This window comes from Dromiciops gliroides, chromosome 2 (assembly GCF_019393635.1).
Source record: "Dromiciops gliroides isolate mDroGli1 chromosome 2, mDroGli1.pri, whole genome shotgun sequence".
Lineage (NCBI taxonomy): Eukaryota > Metazoa > Chordata > Mammalia > Microbiotheria > Microbiotheriidae > Dromiciops > Dromiciops gliroides.
The window spans coordinates 63,064,871-63,089,614 of NC_057862.1; the positions used below are offsets into that span (position 1 = coordinate 63,064,871).

At 37.4% G+C, this 24,744-nt stretch overlaps 1 protein-coding gene across 1 annotated transcript; it reads left to right on the forward strand.

The window, feature by feature from the left end:
- Window positions 1-6,579: 6,579 nt before the first annotated feature.
- On the forward strand, window positions 6,580-22,550 carry LOC122744428 (pulmonary surfactant-associated protein D-like). Its single transcript, XM_043989914.1, has 5 exons — window positions 6,580-6,765; window positions 12,232-12,437; window positions 13,153-13,263; window positions 20,705-20,788; window positions 22,150-22,550. The coding sequence occupies exons 2-5, from the start codon at window positions 12,248-12,250 to the stop codon at window positions 22,521-22,523; spliced, it is 759 nt and encodes a 252-aa protein (XP_043845849.1). The 5' UTR covers window positions 6,580-6,765; window positions 12,232-12,247; the 3' UTR covers window positions 22,524-22,550.
- The last annotated feature ends 2,194 nt before the right edge of the window (window positions 22,551-24,744 follow it).

Sequence of the window (24,744 nt, forward strand, 5' to 3'; positions counted from 1 at the left end):
TCTTTAGGGTGCATCGTAGATTCAATGCCAGAGTATCCAAAAGGCATAGTAGAAGGACAGGGAGTAATGTTCATTACTCCTCCTGTATGGATGCTAACTAACTTCCCCACGTTGAACTCTCTTCCCACTGCACCACAATATTGTATGTCCCAATAGAAAGTAACCTTCTTGAGGGCAGAGAGTATCCTATTTTTGTCTTTTGTCCCTGGTGTCTAGCACAGTGCCTGGTCCATAGTAGGTGTTGAATGGAAGTTTGTTGTATTTAATTGAATTGGGTTATACAATAAATATAGTGGGGAATAAGTAGTGTATGGGGAAGGCTTCCTGAGTTCTGAATTGGGCTCCAAGAAATGGGAAGGATTTCAAGTGGGGAGGGGATATCAAAGCATGAGGAAAGATACAGAAGCAGGGATGACTCTTGTATATTCCAGAAGCAGTAAAGAGACTGACCTGCCCAGAACAGAGAGGTCACTTGGGGTAGGAGTAAGGAAGAAGGAAAAACCAGAATGTAGCCCACTTATGGAGGTTCCTCATTACCTGGATGACCATTTTATCACGCATATGCAGTCACGGAAGCATGCTGATAAATGTTTAACAACTGGCTCTCCCCCCCAAAAAAAAAATCACCATGACACACTTTGAAGTTTAATTTGCACTAATAATATCTTCTCCATCACTTTCTTAAATATAGACCATCAACAAAATGATAAACTAAGCCCTGATCTGTAATATTTTCTGATTTTCAATGTATAAATGGTCATACTAAAAATTTACCAATGGAATCTCTCTAGCTGGCTCAACCTAGCTCCAGCACACCACTGCCAGAGCATCCTGACCTATCAGAAATGCTTTGAGAAGATGAGTCAAGTGTTCTGGAACCCAGCCCTCAAAACACAGATGCTCTATGACTCTCTTTTACTATATGGCATACAGACTCTTATTGTTAGGTATCTTTACATTGTTTCTCCAAGTATACTGTAATTTCCTGGAGGATAATATCCATATCTTAGAATTCTCTGCATCCCCCATTCACAAAGCCTTATACGTTCTCTGGACATTTGCTGTTGTTTAGTTTTTCGGTCATGTCTAATTTTTAGTGAACCCAGGGATTTGTCAAAGGGGGTTTTCTTGGCAAGCAAACTAGAATAGTTTGCCATTTCCTTTTCCAACATGTTTTCATTTTACATATGAAGAATTGAGGCAAATAGGGTTAAGAGATTTTCCTAGGATCACACAGCTAGTAAGTTTCTGAGGCTAGATTTTTTTGAATAATATTTTTCCTAATGATGTGTAAAAACATCTCATCACCCCCAACTTGGTGAACAATTTGATATGTTATGCATGTATAATCATGCACAACATATTTCCCTATTAGTCATGTCATAAGAGATAATACAGAGCAAAAAATCCATGAAAAAAATAACAAAAGTGAAAAATAGTTTGCTTTGATTTGCATTTGGATTGCAACAGTTCTTTCTTTTCAGGTGAATAGCATTTTTCGTTATGGGTTCTTCAGAATTGTCTTGTATGATTGTATTGCTCAGAATAACTGTCATTCACATTTGATCATCATAAAATATTATTGTTGCTGTGTATGCTCTTTTCCTGGTTCTGCTCATTTCACTTTTCATCAGTTCATGTATATCTTTTCAGGTTTTCTGAAACCATATTACTCATCATTTCTTATAGCACAATAGTATTCCATTACAATCAAATACCACAACTTGTTCAGCCATTCCACAATTGATGGACATCCCCTCAATTTCAAATTCTTTGCTAGCACAAAAAGAGCTGCAATAAATATTTTTGTATAAAGAGTTTCTTCCCCCTCCCCTTTTGGATCTCTTTGGGATACAGATCTAGTAGTAATATTCCTGGATTGAAGGGTACACACAGTTTGAATGCACTTTGGGCATAGTTCCAGATTGCTCTCCAGAATGCATCAATACTGCATTAGTGTTTCAATTTTCCCACATCCCTTCCAATATTTGTCATTTTCCTTTTCTGTCATATTAGCCAATCTGATGGGTCTAAGGTGCCATATCAGATTTGTTTCAATTTCAATTTGCATTTCTTTAATCAATAGTGATTTAGAGCATTTTCTTCATATAAACATAGAGAGTTTTGATTTCTTCATCTGAAAACTGCCTGTTCATATTCTTTGACCATTTCTTAATTGTGGAATGATTTGTATTCTTATAAATTTGACTCATTTCCATATGTAGTTGAGAAGTGAAACCTTTATCAGATACTTGCTATAAATATTGTTTCCCAGCTTTTTGCTTTCCTTTTAAACTTGGTTGCATTGGTTTTGTTTGTGAAAAAACTTTTTTCACTTAATGTAATCAAAATTATCCGTTTTATAGTTCTTAATGTTCTCTATTATTTGGTCACAAATTCTTCCCTTCTCCATAGATTTGACAGGTAAACTGTTCCATACTTCCCTAATTTGCATATGGTATCATTCTTTATGTCTAAATAATGTATCCATTTTGACCTTATCTTGTTATACAGTGTAAAATGTTGTTCTACACTTGGTTTCTGCTGTACTATTTGCCAGTTTTCCCAGAAGTTTTTTGTCAAATAGTGAGTTCTTATCCCAAAAGCTTGAGTCTTCAGGTTTATCAAACACTAGATTACTATTGTCCAAATGTGTACACTAAAGATTTACGAATGGAGTTTCACTAGCTGGGTTTTTTAATATTTTTAGCTCTTCCAGGAATATTTTGGGGGGAACCTGAGACCAATTCACCTTTTTCCTTAGGATTTCATGTATAGATATTTTGACATTGTTGTATTTCTCTGAATTTGTGTTTTGAGCTTCCCTGTCACCATCATAACTTTTTATGGTCAGGTTCTTTGTTGTTTTTGTTGGATTTTGCTCATTTCCCCAGCCTATTTAATGACTTTTACCCTTATGTTAAAGCTGGTCTTTGGTTCTGGTGTAGAGGGAACACTTTTACAAGCTTCTTGTGCTATGGGCACAGAACATAAATGCAGGCCTGGGCCTGGAGTGTGGGGGGCCTTGCTGCTGGCTTCCTGGGGAATGGCCTGCTGCTGGCTTGCCCAAAGGGCACCTGTGCTGGATTGTATTCACCTTTTAATCCAGTGAGACAGACCTTTCCTGCCAACCTTCAAAGTTGTATTTAGATAAAAAATTGTTTCACCCTCTCATTTTGTTATTTCTGCCATTCTATAATTAATTTTGAGTCATTACTTCATAGTTTGGGGATGAATTTGGGAGAATTCGGGCTAGTCCCTCCCTTACTCTACCATCTTGGTTCCATGCCCTGAGGTCAGAGTTGAAGTTAGATTTTCCTGACTCCAGACCCAGAACTCTATCTACTGTATCACCAAACTACTCTGCTTTAGACAGTCAAGTTCAATAAATAATCTAGAAGATATATCAGATCTTCTTTCCCAGTACAGGGCTTCTAATCACTTCCATTGGTAGTTACTTAAACACATTCATTAAAGGATGAAATTCATAAGAACTACACACACACACACACACACACACACACACACACAATCAATGTACTGCAATGGAAACCTCAGAGGTTGAAGATTCTAATATTTAATTCAAATGTCTGGAACAATAATAATTTTTTTCTTTTGGTCAATGACCTTGGAATCAACTTTTAAAGACATGTTAATTTGTAAATGGGGAAGAGTGTATAGAGAGAAAACTCAGAACACAAGAGCCCATGAAGGGATGCCACAAAGCTATCACTGAGGAGGCAGGTTAAAGGCATGAGAATCCAGGAGGAAAGAGCAGGTACAGAGGACTGAGTCAGAGAGGTTATCCTTTCAGCTTATCCTGAGTTGCAGGGGGAAAAGGGAAGAAGGAAATGAACCACATGGTAGCTTCCAATTTTAACTTTTTCTTGCTATCTATGTGATAAGCTATATTGTTTCTATGTTGCAGGAGAGCCAACATTGGCAGTGACATCTAAATTTGGGTACCAAAAGGTAAAGTCCAAGTTGATTCTACCCTAATACTGTCTCTGCTCAAACATACACCTTGCCCATTTCATTGGCTGATATATTTCTCTAGATTTCTTCATTCATTATCTACTAAAATGTATTGAATTTTCATCTTGGTCTTTCTGTCTGCCTTAAAATATTCCCGTATTTTTAAATACTGTTTCAGCTCTGGTAACTTCGTAGTGCAGTTTATTTATACAATTAATGGTAAACAAACAGCTAAATTCAAACATTAGGCAAATACACTACTGCCAGAGTTTTGCCAAGGGTCCCCAGTGCAGTGACATTCCCATCTGAATGTTATCAGTAACCATTTTCAAAACTGCCAATAACTAGCTGCATGACTTTAGATAAGTCATTTCATCTGCAAAATGAGGAACTTGGACCAGGTAATCTTTAAACTCTTTTAGAGATCTGGCGTTCTGAGTCCATGATATGATCAAAAGAAAAGTTAAGAGTAACGCAGGAAAGAAAAGATAGAGACTGATCGTTGAGCTTCAGTTTGAAAAACTATGGTAAGTTGGATTGTGAAGTAGAGCTGTTTCAGCAGATCATTAACCCCAAGAGGCAGAGACTGATTTCTGTTTGATAAAGAATGAATGTAAAAACATTTATTAAATACTTACTACGTGCAAAGCACTGTGCTAACCTCTGAGGACACAAGAAAAGAAAAATGAGACCACCCGTTCTCAAGGACCTCACATTCTGATCGGGGAGGGAAAACATATAGAAGATTTCTACAGTAAATCAGGTAGAAAGGTCCGATCATCTTTAGGGAGCAGTGACAAATGGTAAAGTCTTTACTATCTTTCCCACTGAAAAAAATCATATCAGTTTCTGATGTTGAACCACTTGATGATGCCAAGGACTTTGGTGGTAAAAACCTTGTCTTCTGGGTCTTCAGGAGCTGTGGCTATAGTGACAGCATGAGCAGGTCCAGGCTGCATCACCATAAGAATCGACTGCCAGGATAATGACTGTGGGCACTGAGCTGGATGCATTGCTATTGCCAAAGCTTCTGGGTTCAAGGCTCCAAGCTGTCTCTATCAGAGTTAGAAAGATGATTGTGTTAAAGACGGTATCAGTGGTGGTTTGACCTGTCTGGCATATGCTGCCTTCTGTCTTGTCCTCAGGGTGCCCTGCTATGTCAGCTAGGATGTCCTGCCTATCTTGTGGAGGACAGCTTGCTGGCAGTTAGTGGAGATTCTTGATCATTTTTCCAGAAGAGTTGTTTCCCTAGATGATAACTGTGAAATTTACAATATGTGATAGAGCAAGCAAGGAATATTTCTGCTATGCAAAGAAGATCAAAATGGTGGGGTCACAGATAACCAAGTGCCCAGACACCTAAGTTCTGGAAAATTAAAGGAAGAGGGAGGGTGATTTTGTGGAAAGACCGTTGTATTAGGAGCCTGGGTTCCTCTACTCACTAGTTATGTGATTTTCAGCAAATCATACAAGCACTCAGACGCAGGCCTAGTTGGACGAGAGCACTTTATAAATAGTAGAGTCATGTAGACAAATAGGAGATGGTCATTATTATGAAAGCACATGGAGAAATGTAAAGAAGGCTGAATTGCAAGTCAGGGGATTTAGGTTCCAATCCCATCTCTATCACCTATATGAACTTGGGCAAGGCACTTAACATTTCTTGGCCTCAGTTTCCTTCTCTATATGTAACATAGGGTTCAAGTCCATTTGAATAAAATTCTCCTCATTGGTGATGCTGCATTGGTGATAATTGATGTTCCATGCTTATGTGAGAGACAGAGCTGGTAAGAACTTACAAGGAGAGAGTTCCTAAGTATTCAGGCTTCTAGATTCTAGAAAGAGGAAACATAAGATTCCAAGGTCTCCTCATGGAGGGATCTCTGGAAGTATAAAAAAGATTCTGGGAAGTAGCCAACATGTAGAGGAGATAGCATGTCAATCATGTGCCTATCCCCATTTCACCATATTAGAGACAGAACCATCCCTGTGGTTATTATTATTGGAAAATATTGAGACCTTAATCTCATTTGCACTTGTTCCCCATTTCTAGTCTGTTATTCCATGTTTCCTTCTACCTTCACAACATGTCTTACATATACCACCTTCTCTCACACAGCCACCATCCTAATCTAGGGTCTTCATAACTTCCCCCATGGACTCTTGCTATGTCCTTCTAATTGGTCTTCCTACTTCAAGGCTGTCTCCACTCCAGAATGATTTTCCCAAAGATCAGGTCTAACCATGCCACATACCTACTCAGTAAATTCTAATGAACTCCTACTCAAACATTTCCTTCATTTGGTCATTGAAAACATCATCTGAAAGCAGACAAACTGCTTTCCATACATATATTGCTGCTGTTGCTATGCAGCTATTGCAGATGATAACACAAAAGAAACTCTGGTTACCCCATCTTCCTGCACAGAAAGCAAACAAAACCCAGATGTGCCACTCCACATGCCAGAGTTCATCTACAGGGATGGCACCCAAAGCTATGCCTCAGTATCCACAGGTGACCCTGAACTAGTTACCCAACTTCCTTTCCAAGAATGGTCTAGGACCTTTGTGCTCTGGGATTTCTGTTGCTTACTCAGTGAGAAAGGGACAGCCCAGCAATGCTATAGCTGCCACTTGGACATCTGGGATTTCTCTGGGTGGAGAACACTTTGAGTTCCTATAATGGCGAATCAAAAGGCAGGAAGTCAACTGTAAGCATAAAGGAAGACAATCTTGGCTTCAGCTACAAATCAATACCACATTTCTGGAAGGATCTCAAAAGCCATTAAGGTATGGGTATTCTTTTTTTTTTTTTTTTTTTTTTTTAGTGAGGCAGATGAGGTTAAGTGACTTGCCCATGGTCACACAGCTAGTAAGTGTTAAGTGTCTGAGGCCAGATTTGAACTCAGGTACTCCTGACTCCAGGGCCGGGGCTCTATCCACTGTGCCACCTACATGCCCCTCAGGTATGGGTATTCTTACTAATACCTCCTGTCATTCATTAGTGCTTCCCAAGAATAGTATTCTCAACTCATCCAGCATAGAGCTGCTTTAATAAATATTACCATACATAACACAGTGATGGCTCTCTTGGTAACAAGATGAAAGGAAGATTTTATATTTAGTGTCCACAGTTAATTATCTGAGAACTGAGCAGAATAGAAGTTGCCTTAAGTGAGACCAAACATGGCCAGGGGATGAGGAAGAGGATGACACTTCAAGGACTGGGCCAGTAGGTGGAGACAGAAGCACAGAGATCTGGAAGGGTCTGCCACAGTGCTTACCTTTTTAGGAGATGGAGGGTTAAGGCATAGATCTTGGGATAGCTAGAGAAAAAAGAAGCCAGGGTTTCTTGAAAATGGTGGACAACATAGAACATAGAAACCATTCTCTTTGGTAAGTGGCTTAAGTGATTGGGGATGGTCAAGAAAAATGATAGAAAATAAAGAAAGCAAAAAGAACAAAAGATAAGCAAGTTGTTGATCACTGCTACCCCAGTTGAGAGAAGGAACCATTCATGCAAAAGTAGATTTGCTTAGCTCCCAAGTTAGAGCAGGACTAACAATAATAAGCGTTGTCTTTATAGGGTACTTGACAATTTACAAAGTGTTGACCACAAAACAAGCTTATGATGTAGCTTATCCAAACACCACTAGTTCTATTTTACCAATGGAGAAGCTGAGAATTAAAGACTCTTAGTCAGGTTTAATTTAGCTTATCAGGAAAGTGATTGTGTGCACAGCCATCCTGGAAGTTCACAGTGAGAACTTTAAGTTTCCTTTTCTCAGAACCCAAAAACTTCATGGAAAATCAAAGGTAAACATAGTGTTGAGCAAGAATGACGCCATTCCACTGTGATGCTTGATGGTCAAGGATGTAATTTCAAATCAATAACCAGCCTGAAAGAAAACAAGTTAGAGAGTCCTCCACTAACACACACACACACACACACACACACACACACACACACACACACACACATACCTCTTCTTAATTAATTTTTTTTTCTAATGGCATTATCCAGAATCTCTTACCTTGGTGTGTACAGTAGTATGGTAGGTTTTTTTTTTCATTTTCTTCTTCTATCTTTTTTTTTTCAGTTGAGCCTAAATAATAAACACTGGCTTTGGAATCAGAAAATTTGACCCTACCTCTCATAACTTGTGTGACCTTAAGTGACTCCAGAATTCTGATCACCAATTTCCTCATGTACAGTGAGGCAGAACAGTGGATAAAGCACTGGCCTTGGAATCATAGACTCATCTTCCTGAGTCCAAATATAGCTCCAGAAACTTATTAGCCCCTTCTCAATTATTGCATTGAGAAAATCTATTTTATATTTAATACTTCTGGCATCCTGGGTGTTTGTAGTGGGCTGGGGAAGTCACTTAATCCTGTGTGCCTCAGTTCCTCATCTGTAAAATGAGTTTCAGAAGGAAATGGCAAAGCACTCAAATATCTTGGCTAGGAAAACCCAAATGAAGTAAGAGAGTCAGGCACAACTGAAATGAACAGTGAGGAGACTGGACTATGTCACCTCCAAGCCCCATTAATGAAGCAATAGTTAATGCTTATGCTTAGTGAACTCTTTCCTTTTCCCCAGAGGTTCAGTCATAGCCTCCTCATCTTCCCAAAACAGGAGCAAATGTAGCAACAACCACAATGATGATGACACCTCATGGTCTAACATTTAATAAAATTCTAGGACTGTGACTAGAATTGAGGTCCTATGGTGAAGACGCATTTATCTGAATTTTATTATTTCCTTGCTTGGGTACCTATGTGGTTGACCTCACCACCACTGCACCATGTCACAGTCGTTTTTCTCTTAGTATGGTCCAACATTTCCTACTGGCACTTGGCACAACACCTCCACCTGCCCTGGTTGCCACAACATTCAGTCTACAACTCTCTGTCCCAGTGACTGGGTACCATGTCTCTTATGCCTGGTTACTCAGGCAAAATATAATATTACAACCAGAAGATTGAAAATTTACTCTCTGTTTTCGGGGCCTCTTGCCTATGTGTCCTTCAATTTATTTCCATAAAAAGAGCTGAAGCTCATTGTATCTATGATTTCTTTTTCTAGATATCCATTAATGTCTCCTACTTTTCATGATCTGACAACAACTCAGTATCACATTCACCAGTTTTTTCAATATCCTAGGATCCTGAGCATAAGTGATATAGATGCCTACAAATGGTCTCTCCTAACTTATCCTAGGTTTTAATTTTTTAAGTAAATTTATTTTAATTTTTTTCAAATTTAAAGATTATTTTCTTTTGCAGAGAAAATAAATGCAAACTCAACAGTTGAATAATTCTGCTGTTTTCCATTGCCTTTGTCACCATCCCATGCACTCTTATAAGCAGTCCTATACCTTTCTTGAGCCTTCTAGTTTTTTTTAATATAACACTAAAACTACCTTTTTTTTGTTTTCTTTATCATTCTTCCCAGTTTTAATTCATCCTAGTAAGAGTTTAGCACTCCTGATATTATTTTTACAAGGTCAAGCAACACTTTACTCTCATTTTCCATTAATTTTTCCTTATTTCTACCTTCTGTTCATATGCTTTTCATTTGTATAGATTAATTTCACATTTATAGACCTTTTTGTGTCTATGTGCAGCCATCTCTAGGGCAGGGAGGAGGGAAGAAAAAATTTAGATGTTAATTTTGTTGTCTATTTGAAAGAAATAGAAAGTTGCGAATAGTAGATTTGCAGTTTCATGCACAATCATCTGTTATAAAAATGCTTGTTTTATTCCATAAATTAAAAATAAAATAAAATAAAACAATCTCAGTTAGTCAAAGAGTTTCTATGCATCCACATCTGTCTCTTAATATCTCCCATTGTTTTCGCTTCATTATACCTGGGATAGTTTGTGTCTTCACAGCCTACTTCTGAAATTTGTCCACACATGTACCAAATAAGTCCACTCTTACTAAAGAACCTGGAGGAAGGGTAAAGGGAGCTCCAAATTCTAGTTGGTTAGGACCAAGCACTTGTCTGAAAATACAGAATAAACATATTTTCCTGAGAGATCATTTCTTTGGTAAGTGTAATGGTATAGGCAATAGCTTTAGGGTAGTGATTAAAAAGGTACAGTTAAACTAGATTCCTCAAAATAACTTCTACACACAACACAAAATCCTACCAATTAGATTTCTTTGGGTTACCCAGCCTCCTCTTTTAAGAATGTGAATGCCTTTAAAGATTATCACCCATTTTCATCTTTCCCAGAGATAAGCTTAATCATTTTGCTTCCTTCTTAACTCCTGCTGGACATGTTACCCTGAAAGAATGAGATATATTTTTTAATTGGGAGTGAACTGATAATATTGAACAAGGAGGGTGGAAACATTTTTTCAGCATGAGGCAACATTTCATCTAGGTGAACAAATATTCAGTAGAGCATTTACCCCTGAAGTTGGGGAAAGGAAGGGTTGGCAACCAGAAAGTGACATCCACCTCAAATATTAATTACTTTACTATGCATAAAGTGTTATGTTGGGTCATGAGTGTATGCCCTCCCTGAATTTACCTCCATTGGGGTATCCAATGTAGCTTGATATGTATGAGTTGGGGAACAAGGGGTTCAAATGAGAAATTAGAAAAATTGTGTAAGGAAAATTTGAAGAAAGAACATCAATGACTTAAGAAATCATAGAAAGCTTCTCGGAGGAAGTATTATTAGAAGTCTAGGCATTGAGGTTGCACAGTGAATAGAGTGCTGGTCCTTTACTCAGGAAGACCTTCAGTTCAAATATGACTTCAGACCCTTCTTAGCTACATGATCATGGGTAAATAACTTATCCTCTGTTTACTTCAGTTTCCTCATCTGCAAAATGGGAATGATAATAGTACCTACTTTCCAAGCTTGCTGTGAGAATCAAATGAGATAACATTTGTAAAGTACTTAGATAATATATAAATGCTAATTGTTATCATTTTTTATTAGTTGTTACCTGGATGATGGGGGAGAGGGGATTTTTTTTATCATAAAACTGTTTTATTATTTTCCAGTTACATGTAATGATAGTTTTCAACATTCGTTTTCATAAGATTTCTAGTTCTGGGGCAGCTAGATAAAGCAACAACCCTGGATTCAGGAGGACCTCAGTTCAAATCCAGCCTCAGACACTTGACACTAGCTGTGTGACCTAGGGCAAATCACTTAACCCTCATTGCCCCACAAAAACAAAACAAAAAACAACAAAACTTATGTAAAAAAAATAAAAATTTAAAAATTAAATAAATAATAATAAATAAACAAATATAAATAAATAAATAAAATTTTAAAGATATTTCTAGTTCCAAATTGTTCTCCCTCCCCCCTCCCCAAGATAGAAAGCAATCTGATGTAGCTTATATATGTACAATCACATTAAACATATTTCTGCATTAGTCATGCTATGAAAGAAGAATCAGAACACAAGGGAAAAAACCTCAAAAAACAAAAAAAAACAAAAACAAGAAGTAGAAACAGTATAATTCAATCTGCTTTCAAAATCCACAGTTCTTTTTTCTGGATGGGGAGAACATTTCCCATCATGAGTTCTTTGGAACTGTCTTGGATCATTGCACTGCTGAGAAGAGCCAATTCTATCACAACTGATCATCACACAATGTTGCTGTTACTGTGTACAATGTTCTCCTGGTTCTGCTCAGTTCACTCAGCATGAATCCACTTAAATCTTTCCAGGTTTTTCTGAAGTCTGCCTGTTCATCATTTCTTACAGCACAATAGTATGCCATTACATTCATATACCACAACTTGTTCAGCCATTCCCCAATTGATGGGCATTCCCTTGATTTACAGTTCTTTACCAACACAAAGAGAGCTGCTAGAAATATTTTTGTACTTGTGGGTCATTTTCCTTTTTCCATGATCTCTTTGGGATACACACCCAGCAGTGGTATTACTGGGTCAAAGAGTATGTACAGTCAAGAGGGGAATTTTTTAAAAGAGGTAGAAGAATTTCATAGACAAAAACTTTAACTCTGGTAATATTACCCTGGCAATAGATACACATAAAGTCAAGGAATGGGGATCCTGGCAAAGAAAATAAGAGTCATCTCTGTAATGCAAGCCAGGCCTGAAAAAAACACAAAAGGTTGTTTTTTGTTTTTGTTTTAAACACAAAAGATTTTAAGGGGGATCGCAACTGGGATGAATCAGAAGGGTCTCTGGAAATGAGGACAATGAGAGGGTTCTTGTCAGCTTGCTAGCACTCTCTCTTTACACATTCAGCTCCAGATTGGAGAAGATGCACCTCCTTGATACTTTCCAGTATCTCATGCTGTTAGTATCACTGACTATGGCTTCTGGCCAAGACACATGCAGCTGTGAGCCAAAAATGACCACATGCAACGTGGTGCCCTGTGGTTTGCCTGGGAGCAATGGGTTACCAGGTCGAGATGGGAACGATGGTCCAAAAGGAGAAAAGGGGGACCGAGGTACGTAAATCAGATCTCTGAATGGTTTAGCTGTGGGAATGGCATTATAGGTCAAGTGTTAGAGGAAAGAAGACCTGAATCTCAATCCTGCCTCTGAAATGTAAGCTGTGTGACCATGCACAAAATACAAGCTCTCTGAGCCTCATTTTCCTCATTTATAAAATGGGGATAATAATGCCATTGGTACTCACCTCATAGTGTTCTTGTGGGCACAAATGAGATGATGTATGTAAAGTGCTTTGCAACTTCTAATGTACTAGAGAAATGTCATTTCTTATTATTTTCTTCATCCACTCAACAATAATTTGCTAACATTTACTCAAGGCAAGACATTGTGCCCCAAATTGTGAAGTAACAAAGATTGGTAAGGCCTGGTATCTGATTCAAAGAACTGGGCACCCAGATCTCACACTCCTGATACCTTTTCCACTAGAGCATGAGAACATCTTTTTTACTGGAGGCTTGAAGGAAGGTTGGAGTCTGAGGCAGGTCCCAGGCAGCAAACCAAAATCCCAGTGGGCAAGCTCATTTGTCTCAGTTCTCCCTTGATATTCCTAGGTCCTAAACATCAAACCATAGTGAGGCTGATTCCTCAGCCATCAGTAAGACTCAGGTATACTTCCATAGCAGGGAATTCAACCTGCCCACAGTCATAGAAGGAAGAGGCCCCAAGTATTTATTGTTGTCTTTTCTTTCTAATTCCTCCAATGATCAGGGGAGAGAGGAGCGGTAGGCCCTCCTGGAAAAGTTGGCCCCATGGGGATCAAAGGAGATCAGGGTGTTCTGGGACCCAAAGGCCCAAAAGGAGACAAAGGAACAAATGAAGGTGAGTTATGTATTTGACTTTGGAAGAGAACAGGGGTACAGTGGGGAAATGGAAGGTAAACAAAAATAATTGGAGTATATGGAAGAATTGAGTTGGGGTGGGGGAGCTTTATCAACTCTACTCCATTTAATTTGACATGTATTTATCCAGGATCTATTCTGGTATGCCAGGACCCAATTCCATTATGCAGAACTCACAGTCTAGCTATAGAGTTAGATTTATGTGACTTATGTGACATGGTTAAACAAGAGAACTGATAGCTTGTTTGGTACATGCAATGTTTTCTTTAGGAATGTAGGGAAAGGGAAAATTAGCATGAGCTGAAATAATTTGTGTTGGTAGAGAACTTGAAATTTGGAGGATGCCTGTCAACTAAGATATGGCTGAACAAGTTGTGATATATGATTGTGATGGAATAATGATGTGCTATAAGAAATTATGAGCCCAATGATATTAGAAAAACATGGATAAACTTGCATGAAATAAGGAAAAGCAAACTGAGCAGAACTAAGAGTACATTGTATTCAGTACACACACACACATACACACACACACACACACACACACACATATATATATATGCTGACCATGTATGGAATGATTACATATATATGTGGAAACCATCTCTAGGGTGGTAGGGGAGAGGGTGCGAAGGAATGGAAAAAAGAACAAAAAGAAAGACATTCACATGATACCTTTAGTGTGTGTGTGTGTATATGTGTGTGTGTGTGTGTGTGTGAGTATTTTATTATTTTCCAGTTACATATAAGGATAGTTTTCAACTTTTGTTTTCATATGATTTTTAGTTCCAAATTATTCTCTCCCCCTCCCCTCCCTCCTCCCCCAAAAGGAAAGCAGTTTGATACCTAAACCAGACAGAGCCAAAACAGAGAAAGAAAATTACAGACCAATTTCCCTAATGAATATCTATGCAAAAATCTTAAATAAAATATAAGCAAAGAGATTACCACAAGTGATCACCAGGATGATACATTATGACCAGGTGGGATTTATATGAGGAATACAAGGCTTGTTCAACATTAGGAAAACTATCAACATAATCAACCACTTCAATAATAAAACCAACCAAATCATATGATTATCTCAGTAGATGCAGAGAAAGCATTTGACAAAATACAACACTCATTCCTATTAAAAACACTAGGGAGCATAGGAATAGGTGGAGCTTCCCTTAAAATAATAAGTAGTATCTACCTAAAAACATCAACAAGCATTATACATAATGGGGATAAGTTAGAGGCTTCCTAATAAGATCAGGGGTGAAACAAGGATGTCCATTATCACCTCTATTATTTAATATTGTACTAGAAATGTTAGCTTTAGCAATCAGAGAAGAAAAAAAAAGGAATTAAAGGAATTAGAATATGCAAGGAGGAAATAAAACTTTCATTCTTTGCAGATGATATAATGGTATGCTTAGAGAATCCTAAAGAATCAACTAAAAAACTATTTGAAACAACAACTTTAGCAAAGTTGCAGGATATAAAATAAACCCACACAAATCATCAGCATTTCTATACATGAACAACAAAGCTCAGCAGCAAGAGATAGACAAATTCCATTTAAAGTAACAGTAGACAATATAAAATACGTCTACCTGACAAGACAAATTCAGGAACTCTATGAACAAAATTACAAAACACTTTTCACACAAATAAAATCAGATCTATATAATTGGAAAAAATATCAATTGTTCATGGATAGACAGAGCTAATATAATAAAAATGATGATTCTACCTAAATTAATTTACTTATTCACTGCCATACCAATCAGACTACCTAAAATTATTTTATAGAGTTATAAAAATAATAACAAAATTCATCTGGAAGAACAAAAAGCCAAGAATATCAAGGGAACTAATGAAAAAAATGCACAGGAAGGTAGACTAGCTATACCAAATTTGAAGTTATACTATAAAGTGGCAGTCATCAAAACTATTTGGTACTGGCTAAGAAATAGAGTGGTGGATCAATGTAATAGGTTAGGCACAGGAAACACAGTAGTAAATGACTATAGTAATCTACTGTTTGATAAACCCAAAGACTACAGCTTCTGGGGTAGGAACTCAGTATTTGACAAAAATTGCTGGACAAACTGGAAGATAATATGGCAGAAACTAGACATATAAAAAAATCTTTTTTTTTTGATAGTCTTAAAATATTTTATTATTTTCCAGTTACATATAAGAATAGTTTTCAACATTTATTTTCATAGGATTTTTAGTTCCAAATTTTTCTCCCATCCTCAATTCCCTCCCTGCTCCCCAAGATGGAAAGCAGTCTGATATAGGTTATACATGTACAATCACATTAAACATATTTATACATTAGTCATCTTGTGAAAGAAGAATCAGAGTACAAGGGAAAAACTTCAAAAAAGAAGGGAAAAACAGTCCAAAAGTACTAACAGTGTGGTTCAATCTGCATTCATAATCCATAGTTCTTTTTTCTGGATGTTGAGAACATTTTCTATCATGAGTTCTTTGAAACTGTTTTGGATCATTGTACTGCTGAGAAGAGCCAAGTCTGTCACCATTGTTCATAACACAATGTTGCTGTTACTGTGTACAATGTTCTCCTAATTCTGCTCCTCTCAATCAACATCTGTTCATGTAAGTCCTTCACGGTTTCTCTGAACTCCTCCTGCTCATTGTTTCTTACAGCACAATAACATTCCATTACATTCATATACCACAACTTGTTTAGCTATTCCCCTACTGATGGGCATTCCCTTGATTTCCAATTCTTTGCCACCACAAAGAGAGCTGCTATAAATATTTTTTGTACAAGTGGGTCCTTTTCCCTTTTCTATGGTCTCTTTGGGATACAGACTTAGCAGTGGTACCACTGGGTCAAAGTGTATGAACAGTCTCTTACCCCTTTGGTCATAGTTCCAGATTGCTTTCCAGAATGTTTGGATCACTTCACAGCTCCACCAACAATGCATTAGTGTTCCAATTTTCCCACAACTTCTCCAACATTTGTTATTTTTCTTTTTTGTCATATTATCCAATCTGATAGGTATGAGGTGGTACTTCAGAGTTGTTTTAATTTGCATGTCTCTGATCAATAGTTATTTAGAGAAGAAGCCCAATCACCCCCTGGGCCAGGCTGTAGTACGAACAGTGCGTCCTGGAAGCAGCACTACACTGTAAGAAGGAGTAAAAAGCCAAGAAATAGTAAGCCAGGATGAGTAGGCAGAGAAAGCAGAAGACCATTGAAAACTTTTTTGGGGAAAGGTAGACCACCATACATCCTCAGAAGAAGATAATAACAGGGTCAAAGTGCCAGCATCCAAAGCTTCCAAGAAAATTATGAACTGGTCTCAGGCCATGGAAACTCTCAAAAGGGACTTTGAAGAGAAAAGTAGGAGAAATAGAAAGAAGATGTAGAGAAAGGGAGGAAAGAATGGAAAGAGAAATGACAGTGATGCAGGAGAGTCATGAGGAAAAAGTCAACAGTTTGAAAAGCCAAATGGAAAAGGAGATTAAAAAACTGTCTGATGAAAATAACTGCCTAAGAATTAGGATTGAACAAATGGAAGCTAGTGACCTTATGAGAAACCAAGACACAGTAAAGCAAATCCAATTGAATGAAAAAAATAGAGGGCAATGTGAAATATCTCCTTGGAAAAACAGCTGACCTGGAAAATAAATCTAGGAGAGATAATTTGAAAAGAATTGGACTACCTGAAAACCATCACCAAAACAAGAGCTTAGACACCATTCTCCAAGAGATTGTGAGGGAAAATTGCCCTGATATTCTAGAAGCAGTAGCTAAAATAGAAATTGAAAGAATCCATAGATCACCTCCTGAAAGAGATCCCAAAAGGAAAATCTCCAGGAATGTTACAGCCAAATTCCAGAACTCCCAGGTCAAGGAGAAAATATTGCAAGCAGCTAGAAAAAAAGGAATTTAAAATACTGTGAAGCTCCAATAAGGATAAAGCAAGATCTAGCAGCTTCTACATTGAAGGACCAGAGGGAATGGAATAAGATATTCCAGAGGGCAAAGGAACTGGGACTACAGCCAAAAATCACGTACCCAGCAAAACTAAGCATCATCTTTCAGAGGAAAACATGGAATTTCAATGAGAAAGTAGACTTTCAGGCATTTGTTATGAAAGGACAAGTATGACATATTGAATTGCTTGATTTCATAGGGAGGGTTGAGGAGAGAGGGAGGAAGAAAATTTGGAACACAGAATTAGCTCAAAGACCTTAAACTCATCAGAGTTGGCTCATGGAGGGAATAACATTCACACCCAGTTGGGAGGAGTAATCTATTTAACCCTACAGGAAAGTATGAGGGGAAGAGGATAAGGAAGGAAGGGTGAAAAAAAAAGGAGTGCAGAGTAGGGGAGGGGACAGTCAGAAGTAAAACACTTTTGAAGAGGAATAGTTTAAAAGAAGATAGAAAATAGAGTAAATATCATGAGAAGGGAATAGGATGGAGGTAAATAGTTATGATGATTTAATATAATGGCAAAATGTATGGTACCTACTTTGCTGGGCCAATATGAAGAAAATTCTTTGTCAAGTTTAAGGTACTTTATTTAGCTTATGATGAACAGGATACTATCAGAAAAACCTGGAAAGACCTACATGAACTGAAGCAGAGTGAAATGTACTGTATACAAAATAACAGCAATAGTGTAAGATGATCTGCTGGGAAGCATGTGGTTATTTTCAGCAAGGCAATGATCCAATATAACCCTGAAGGACTTATGAAAATGGCAACCCATCTACAGAGAAAGAAATGATAGTATCTGAAAATAGATGGAAACACATTTTTTTTCTTTCTTTTTTTTTGTGAGGCAATTGGGGTTGGGTGGTTTGCCCAGGGTCACACAGCTGGTGCGTGTTGGGTGTCTGAGGCCAGATTTGAGCTCGGGTGCTCCTGATTCCAGGGTCAGTGCTCTGTCCACTGTGCCACCTAGCTGGCCCTTGAAACACATTTTTTTAAAAAAAATTTTTCTCTTTGACAATTCCTCAATCTGAAGTTTGGGGCGGGGCGGGGGGGGGGTTGACTGTTTTCTCCCACAACCTAGCTAATGTGGGAATGTTTTCCATGACTACTCATGTATAACTTATTTTGAAATGCTTGAGTTCTAGTGGGTGGGGGGTGGGAATGGAGGAGAAAGAGAAGTTGGAACACAATTTTAAAAAAAAAAATTTGATGTTAAAATTTGTTTTTATATATATTTTGGAAAATAAAATTCTATTCAATAATTTTTTTTAAATAAAACAAAAATAAATAAATAAAAACACTGTCAGTCCCCTCCCTCAAAAAAAATTAGTTATGTAGAGTATTTTTTCATATGGCAATAGATAACTTTGATTTCTTCATCAGAAAACTGCCTGTTCATATCCTTTGATCATTTCTCAATTGGGGAATGACTTGCATTCTTACAAATTTGATTTAGTTCCCTATATATCTTAGAAATGAGGCCTTTATCAGAAATACTTGCTGTAAAAAATGTTTCCCAGTTTTCTGCCTCCCTTCTAATTTTGGCTGCTTTGCTTCTCTTTGTACCAAACCTTATCACTCATTATGTATAGACCAAAATATTATACTTAATACTAAAATAATGGGTTCAAGATTTAGACATGAAGGGTGATGTCATACATAAATTAGGAGGAGTAGTTTATCTCTCAGATTTATGTAGATGAAAACAAGTTATGTCTAAACAAGAGATAGAGAATATTACAAAAAGCAAGATGGAAGACTTTGCATTAAAACAACTCTGAAGTACCACTTCAAACCTATCATATTGGCTAATATGACAAAAAGGGAAAATAATAAAAGTTGGAGAAGTTGTGGAAAATTGGAATGCATTGTTGGTTGAGTAGTGAACTGATCCAACCACTCTGGAGAGCAATCTGGAACTATGACCAAAGGGCTATGGAACTGTTCATACCCTTTGACCCAGTGATACCACTGCTAAGTCTGTATCCCAAAGAGACCATAGAAAAGGGAAAAGGACCCACATGTACAAAAATATTTATAGCAGCTCTCTTTGTGGTGGCAAAGAATTGGAAATTGAGGGAATGCCCATCAATTGGAGAATGGCTAAACAAGTTGTGGTATATGAATGTAATGGAATATTTTGTGCTATAAGAAACAATGAGCAGGAGGAGTTCAGAGAAACCGTGAAGGACTTACATGAACAGGTGTTGACTGAGAGGAGCAGAATTAGGAGAACATTGTACACAGTAACTGCAACATTGTGTGAAGATTAACTGTGATAGGCTCAGCTCTTCTCAGCAGTGCAATGATCCAAAACAGTTTCAAGGAACTCATGATAAAAATATTCTCAATATGCAGAAAAAAGAACTGTGGAATATGAATTTAGTATATATTTTAAAGGAATAGCAAATTGGACATAATAGATTTGCTGTTTCACGTGCAATCTTTTTTTTTATTATACTGTGTTATGGAAAGGTCTGTTTATTCCATAAACTGAAAAAAAAGAAATTAAAAATTAAAAAGAAATAATTACAAAAAGTATTTTTGAAGGTGCTGAACTTTGAATGATGGAAAGGATTTTAATGGGGGAGAGACTTTTAATCAGATGCCTTTCTAGGTATCAATAAATGTAAGGAAAGAACTGTGAAAGGATAATGTGAAGATTCTTTGGACAAGAGTGGAAGGTGAGTGGAAGAGACAATGACTGGTTAGATAAGAGGGGATAAGTTTAGAGCAGACGGCTTTGAAAGATTAAAAAAAATGAACTAGGAATTAAGCCTTTAGATAATGAGGAACCACTAAAGGTATGGTGTTAGGAGACAGTAAAAGTAAATAGAAAGAAAATCTAGTAGTGTTGCACAGGCTGAGAAAGAGGAAGGGAAGAGAAAGAAAGGGAGAAAAGGGAAGGGAAGGGTTGACAAAATTGTGGAAAAGAGGATAGAGATAAAAGGTCATTTAGTAGATAATTATAATTTTCCATGGCCTAGAGTGGTAGAAACAGAAATTTTGAGGGAAGCAATACAAGGAGAAAAAATGATTTGCAAATTCATGGAGGGAATATTGTTAATGTTGGACCAGAATATAAAAGGAAAACTAGGAAGTGGAGGGAGGATGGGAAGGAGAATCAGTTTTTCCATTATCTTTGAGATCCAATACCATCCTGATATTGCCATTGGAATATCCTGTGTAGCTGTCTTGTGAGGCAATACCATCATTTGACACAGAGCAATTAATTTCTTACCTCCTCTTTTACATTTCTACATTATTTAGGTCTTTGATTCCAGGATCAGGTCTGTTCCAAAGTGGGGGTCAAATGGGGGTCCTTGTATAGAGTGCCCCTATGGATGGGATGTGTCTTTCTCACTAGAGAAAAATAAATCAAATAACCTTGGTCTCTCAGAAGCATTGCATAAGACCCAAAGGAAATGACAAACCATTTTTTATCATTCAGAACTGATTTCCCTTAAGGCTCAAATGACTGCTATGCAAGAAGAAATGAGAAAACTGCAGAATCTTGTCAACACATACAGAAAAGGTAAAGAATATAATTTTAAGACTATGAGCTAAGGTGTTCATTCATGAGATTGGTGTCATCTACGCTTCTGCATACAATACCTTTCTAGTGGCTCTGTAAGTTCAGGTTTTCCCAAACCTGAATGAGACAGTCACTTTCTGACCTAGGGAGCATCATACTAAAGAGACAGAACCACTCTTATAGCTTTCAATGAAAGTGAAAGCTTTGCTAGTTACACATGTCCTAGAGTATAAATGCTGGACTTGAAGTCAAGACGACATGGAGTCAAATTTCACCTTAGAAATTTCCAGCTTTATGATCTTGAGCAGTTCACTTTTACATCTTGGGGCCTTAGGTTTTGAAGGGGCTGAACACAGTGACTCAGTTCTTTCTAAATCTGAACCTATAATTCTATGATCTCTACAGAACACTTTCACCAAAAGTTTTAGAGATTCAGAGATAAAACTACAGAGAGGTAGAGGAAAAACATTAAGCCACACAGAAATAATAAAGGAGGAGGAGGAATAGTTCAAGCCCAATTCCAATTCCTTTTTGATCCCCTCCTCAAGCCATAGACCCTGATTAGTTCTTCTACAAGTTAGATTTCTAAAGAATTGGCTAAATTCCAGAATCATGATTTCAGAGTTGATTTTGGAACCTTCTAGTCCAGGAGCTACTTAACCAGAAAATCTTTTTTTAAACAATAATTTGTAAGAAAAATATTTTTATAATTATATTCACTATAATTAGTTTCTTTTGTAATCATTTGTGTTTTACTTTATGTATTTAAAAACATTACTCTGAGAAAGAGACCATGACACAAGAAAAATAGGTTAAGATCCCTGGCCTAACTCTGCTTCCCTTCCCTTACCAATTAGAAAACTGAAGCCCTAGAAGTGAATCGACTTGCCCAAGGTTATGTACAATTAGCCTACTTTCACAGTCCAGTGTTCTTTTCTTAGTCTAGTCCAGTCCTTTCTACTCCACATACCACACCAGACTCCAGTGGATAACAAATACCTGGGAGAACCAGGGAGTCAGTGGAGTCACTTCAGACTTTGTTTCCCAAGCTTTGGATAGGAGGGAAGACCATCTGTGTCTTGAACTGACATCCCACACATTAAAGATCTATTTGGTTACTGCAAACCTAAGCTAGGACACATTGTATAGGCAGTAGAAAAAACAAGATAAGATCCTGACTATAATGCCTGTCCTTGGGTTAGGAAGGCATGGCAGGGATGATGCAGAATCATGTTGTGAGTTTCTCTGTGCCTTTTCTATCCTATAAGTCCCCTTGTTTAAAGTCATATGTCTGGACATTAGCAGGGAGTCTTTCTTCTAACAAGGTGTGACTAAAGTGTCTCTTTCTTTCTCCTCTATAGTTGCGATATTGTTTGGTGCCAAAATTGTGGGTGAAAAAATGTTTATGGTAGTAGTATCTGAAGGGACATTTGAAGAGGGAAAGATAATATGTTCACAAAGAGGTGCTCTACTGCCAACCCCCAAGAATGGAAGGGAGAATGAAGCACTGAAAGAACTGGCTGAACAATTCAACAAGCAAATCTACCTGGGCATGAGTGATGAGAAGACTGAGGGCACATTCCAGTACCTTAATGGGGAAACACTCATATACAACAATTGGGCATCCCATGAACCCAATGGTGGTAGAAAGGAAAACTGTGTCGAAATCTACACCAATGGAAAATGGAACGATAAATCCTGTACAGAAAAAAGGTTGGTTGTTTGTGAACTTTAGATTACACCATATGTTTTTAAGGAGCAACTGTGTTCACTGGTGTTGCTGGCATTCTCTTAAAGGATTTCCTAGGCAGGGGCTCTGTCTTCATATATAAGTACTAGACATGGCACTTGTCTTGATCACTTAAATAACATTCACCAAAATTTGCCTGACCTTATGTCCTCAAGAAACTTAATTAGGGGGCAGCTAGGTTGCACAGTAGATAAAACACTGGCCCTGGATTCAGGAGAACCTGATTTCAAATCCAGATTCAGACACTTGACACTTACTAGCTATGTGACCCTGGGCAAGTCACTTAACCCTCATTGCTCCACAAAAAAGAGAGAAACTTAATTAAAGGAAAAGTTCCCACCAGGTTGAAATACAAGCCTTATAGATAATGAAACAGGACTTGGGTGGGAGAATCTCCTCCAGGACTTTTTAGACTATGCTTTGAGGAAATACACAAGAAACCAGTGGAGAAAATTCAATGAAAGCTGGAAAGAGAGTAAAAGGTGAAAAGGAAGAAGGTGAAAGTGGAATAGGTCATTTCAATTTGGACTCTAAACATTGTAGGTGACAGCTCAGAGAGTGAGATCTCATTTAAAAATGAAAAGATTTCAATATAGCATGTAATAATATGATTTTGGTCTATTAAAGCCATTATAGAATGAACAGATTTGAAAGATGGCTCAAACTAGAGTCCACTCAAAGCACAAATCACATCTACAGCATGTGCTCATCCCTTTGATAGGAATTTGATAGAAAGAAAGAAACCTCACTGTATTCAAAGGCAGCCTCTTTCCATTGCTGGCCAGCTTTTGTTCAAAAGTTCTCCCTTATAATGAATTCAAATTTGCCTCTCCAACACTTCCAACATCTTTTCTGTAATTGCACAAGGCAAATCTGATCTAGCTTCTACTTACAACTGTAAACCACATTTCGCTTCTACATACAACTTTGTAAAAAACACTGGAGGCAGAAATATTTCTCCTGCCCTAGGCCTTATCTTCTCTAGGCTAAATATTCCTCACTACTCCAACCATTCTTTTTTATCATTTGACTTTAAGACTCCCTATTAGCCTCTGTAAGCACCTTGAAATCACTTTTTTTTTGATGGGGCAATTAGGGTTAAGTGACTTGCCCAGGGTCACACAGCTAGTATGTGTGAAGTGTCTGAGGCCATATTTGAACTCAGGTCTTCCTGACTCCTGTGTTGGTGATTTATCCACTATGCCACCTGGCTGCCCCAAATTAAAGGTTATATAGATACTTTTTTGGGGGGTGAGGCAATTGGGATTAAGTGACTTGCCCAGGGTCACACAGCTAGTAAGTGTTGAGGCCAGATTTGAACTCAGGTCCTCCTGACTCCAGGGCCAGTGCTCTATCCACTGCGCTACCTAGCTGCCCCTGAAATCACTGTTGTCTTTGTATCCCTAGTGTCTGCATATAGTAGGTATTTAATAAATTATTTTTATTGTTCTAGAAATGTTAGCTATAGCAATAAGAGAAGAAAAAGAAATGAAAGGAATTAGGATAATGAGGAAACAAAACTTTCACTTTTGCAGATGATATGATTTTATACTTAAAAAATTCTAGAAAATCAACTAAAAAACTACTTGAAATTATTAACAACTTTAGCAAAGTTTCAGGAAACAAAATAAACCCACTAAAATCATCAGCATTTCTATATATTACCAAAAAAGTCCTGCAACAACAAATTGAGAAATTCCATTTAAAATAACTGTGGCCAATATAAGGACTTGGGAGTCTACCTGCCAAGATGAAAACAACAACTATATGACCAGAACTATAAAACACTTTTCACACAAATTAAGTCAGATCTAAACAATTGGGAAAATATTCATTGTTCATGGGTAGGCTGAGCCAATATAATAAAAATGTAAATCCTTCTTAATTTAATTTATTTAGTTAGTTCTATAGCAATCCAACTATCAAAAATATTTTATAGAGCTAGAAAAAATAATAACAAAATTTATCTGGAAAAATAAAAGTTCAAGGATATCATGGGAATCAATGAAAAAAATAAGAAAGAAGGTGGTATAGCAATACTAGATTATAAACTAGATTATAAAGCAGTAATTATCAACTGGATTATAAAGCAGTAATTATCAAAACAACCTTGTACCGGCTAAGAAATAAGAGAGGTAGATCAGTGGAATAGAATAGATACAAATGACTATAGTAATCTAGTATATGATAAACCCAAAGGTCTAAG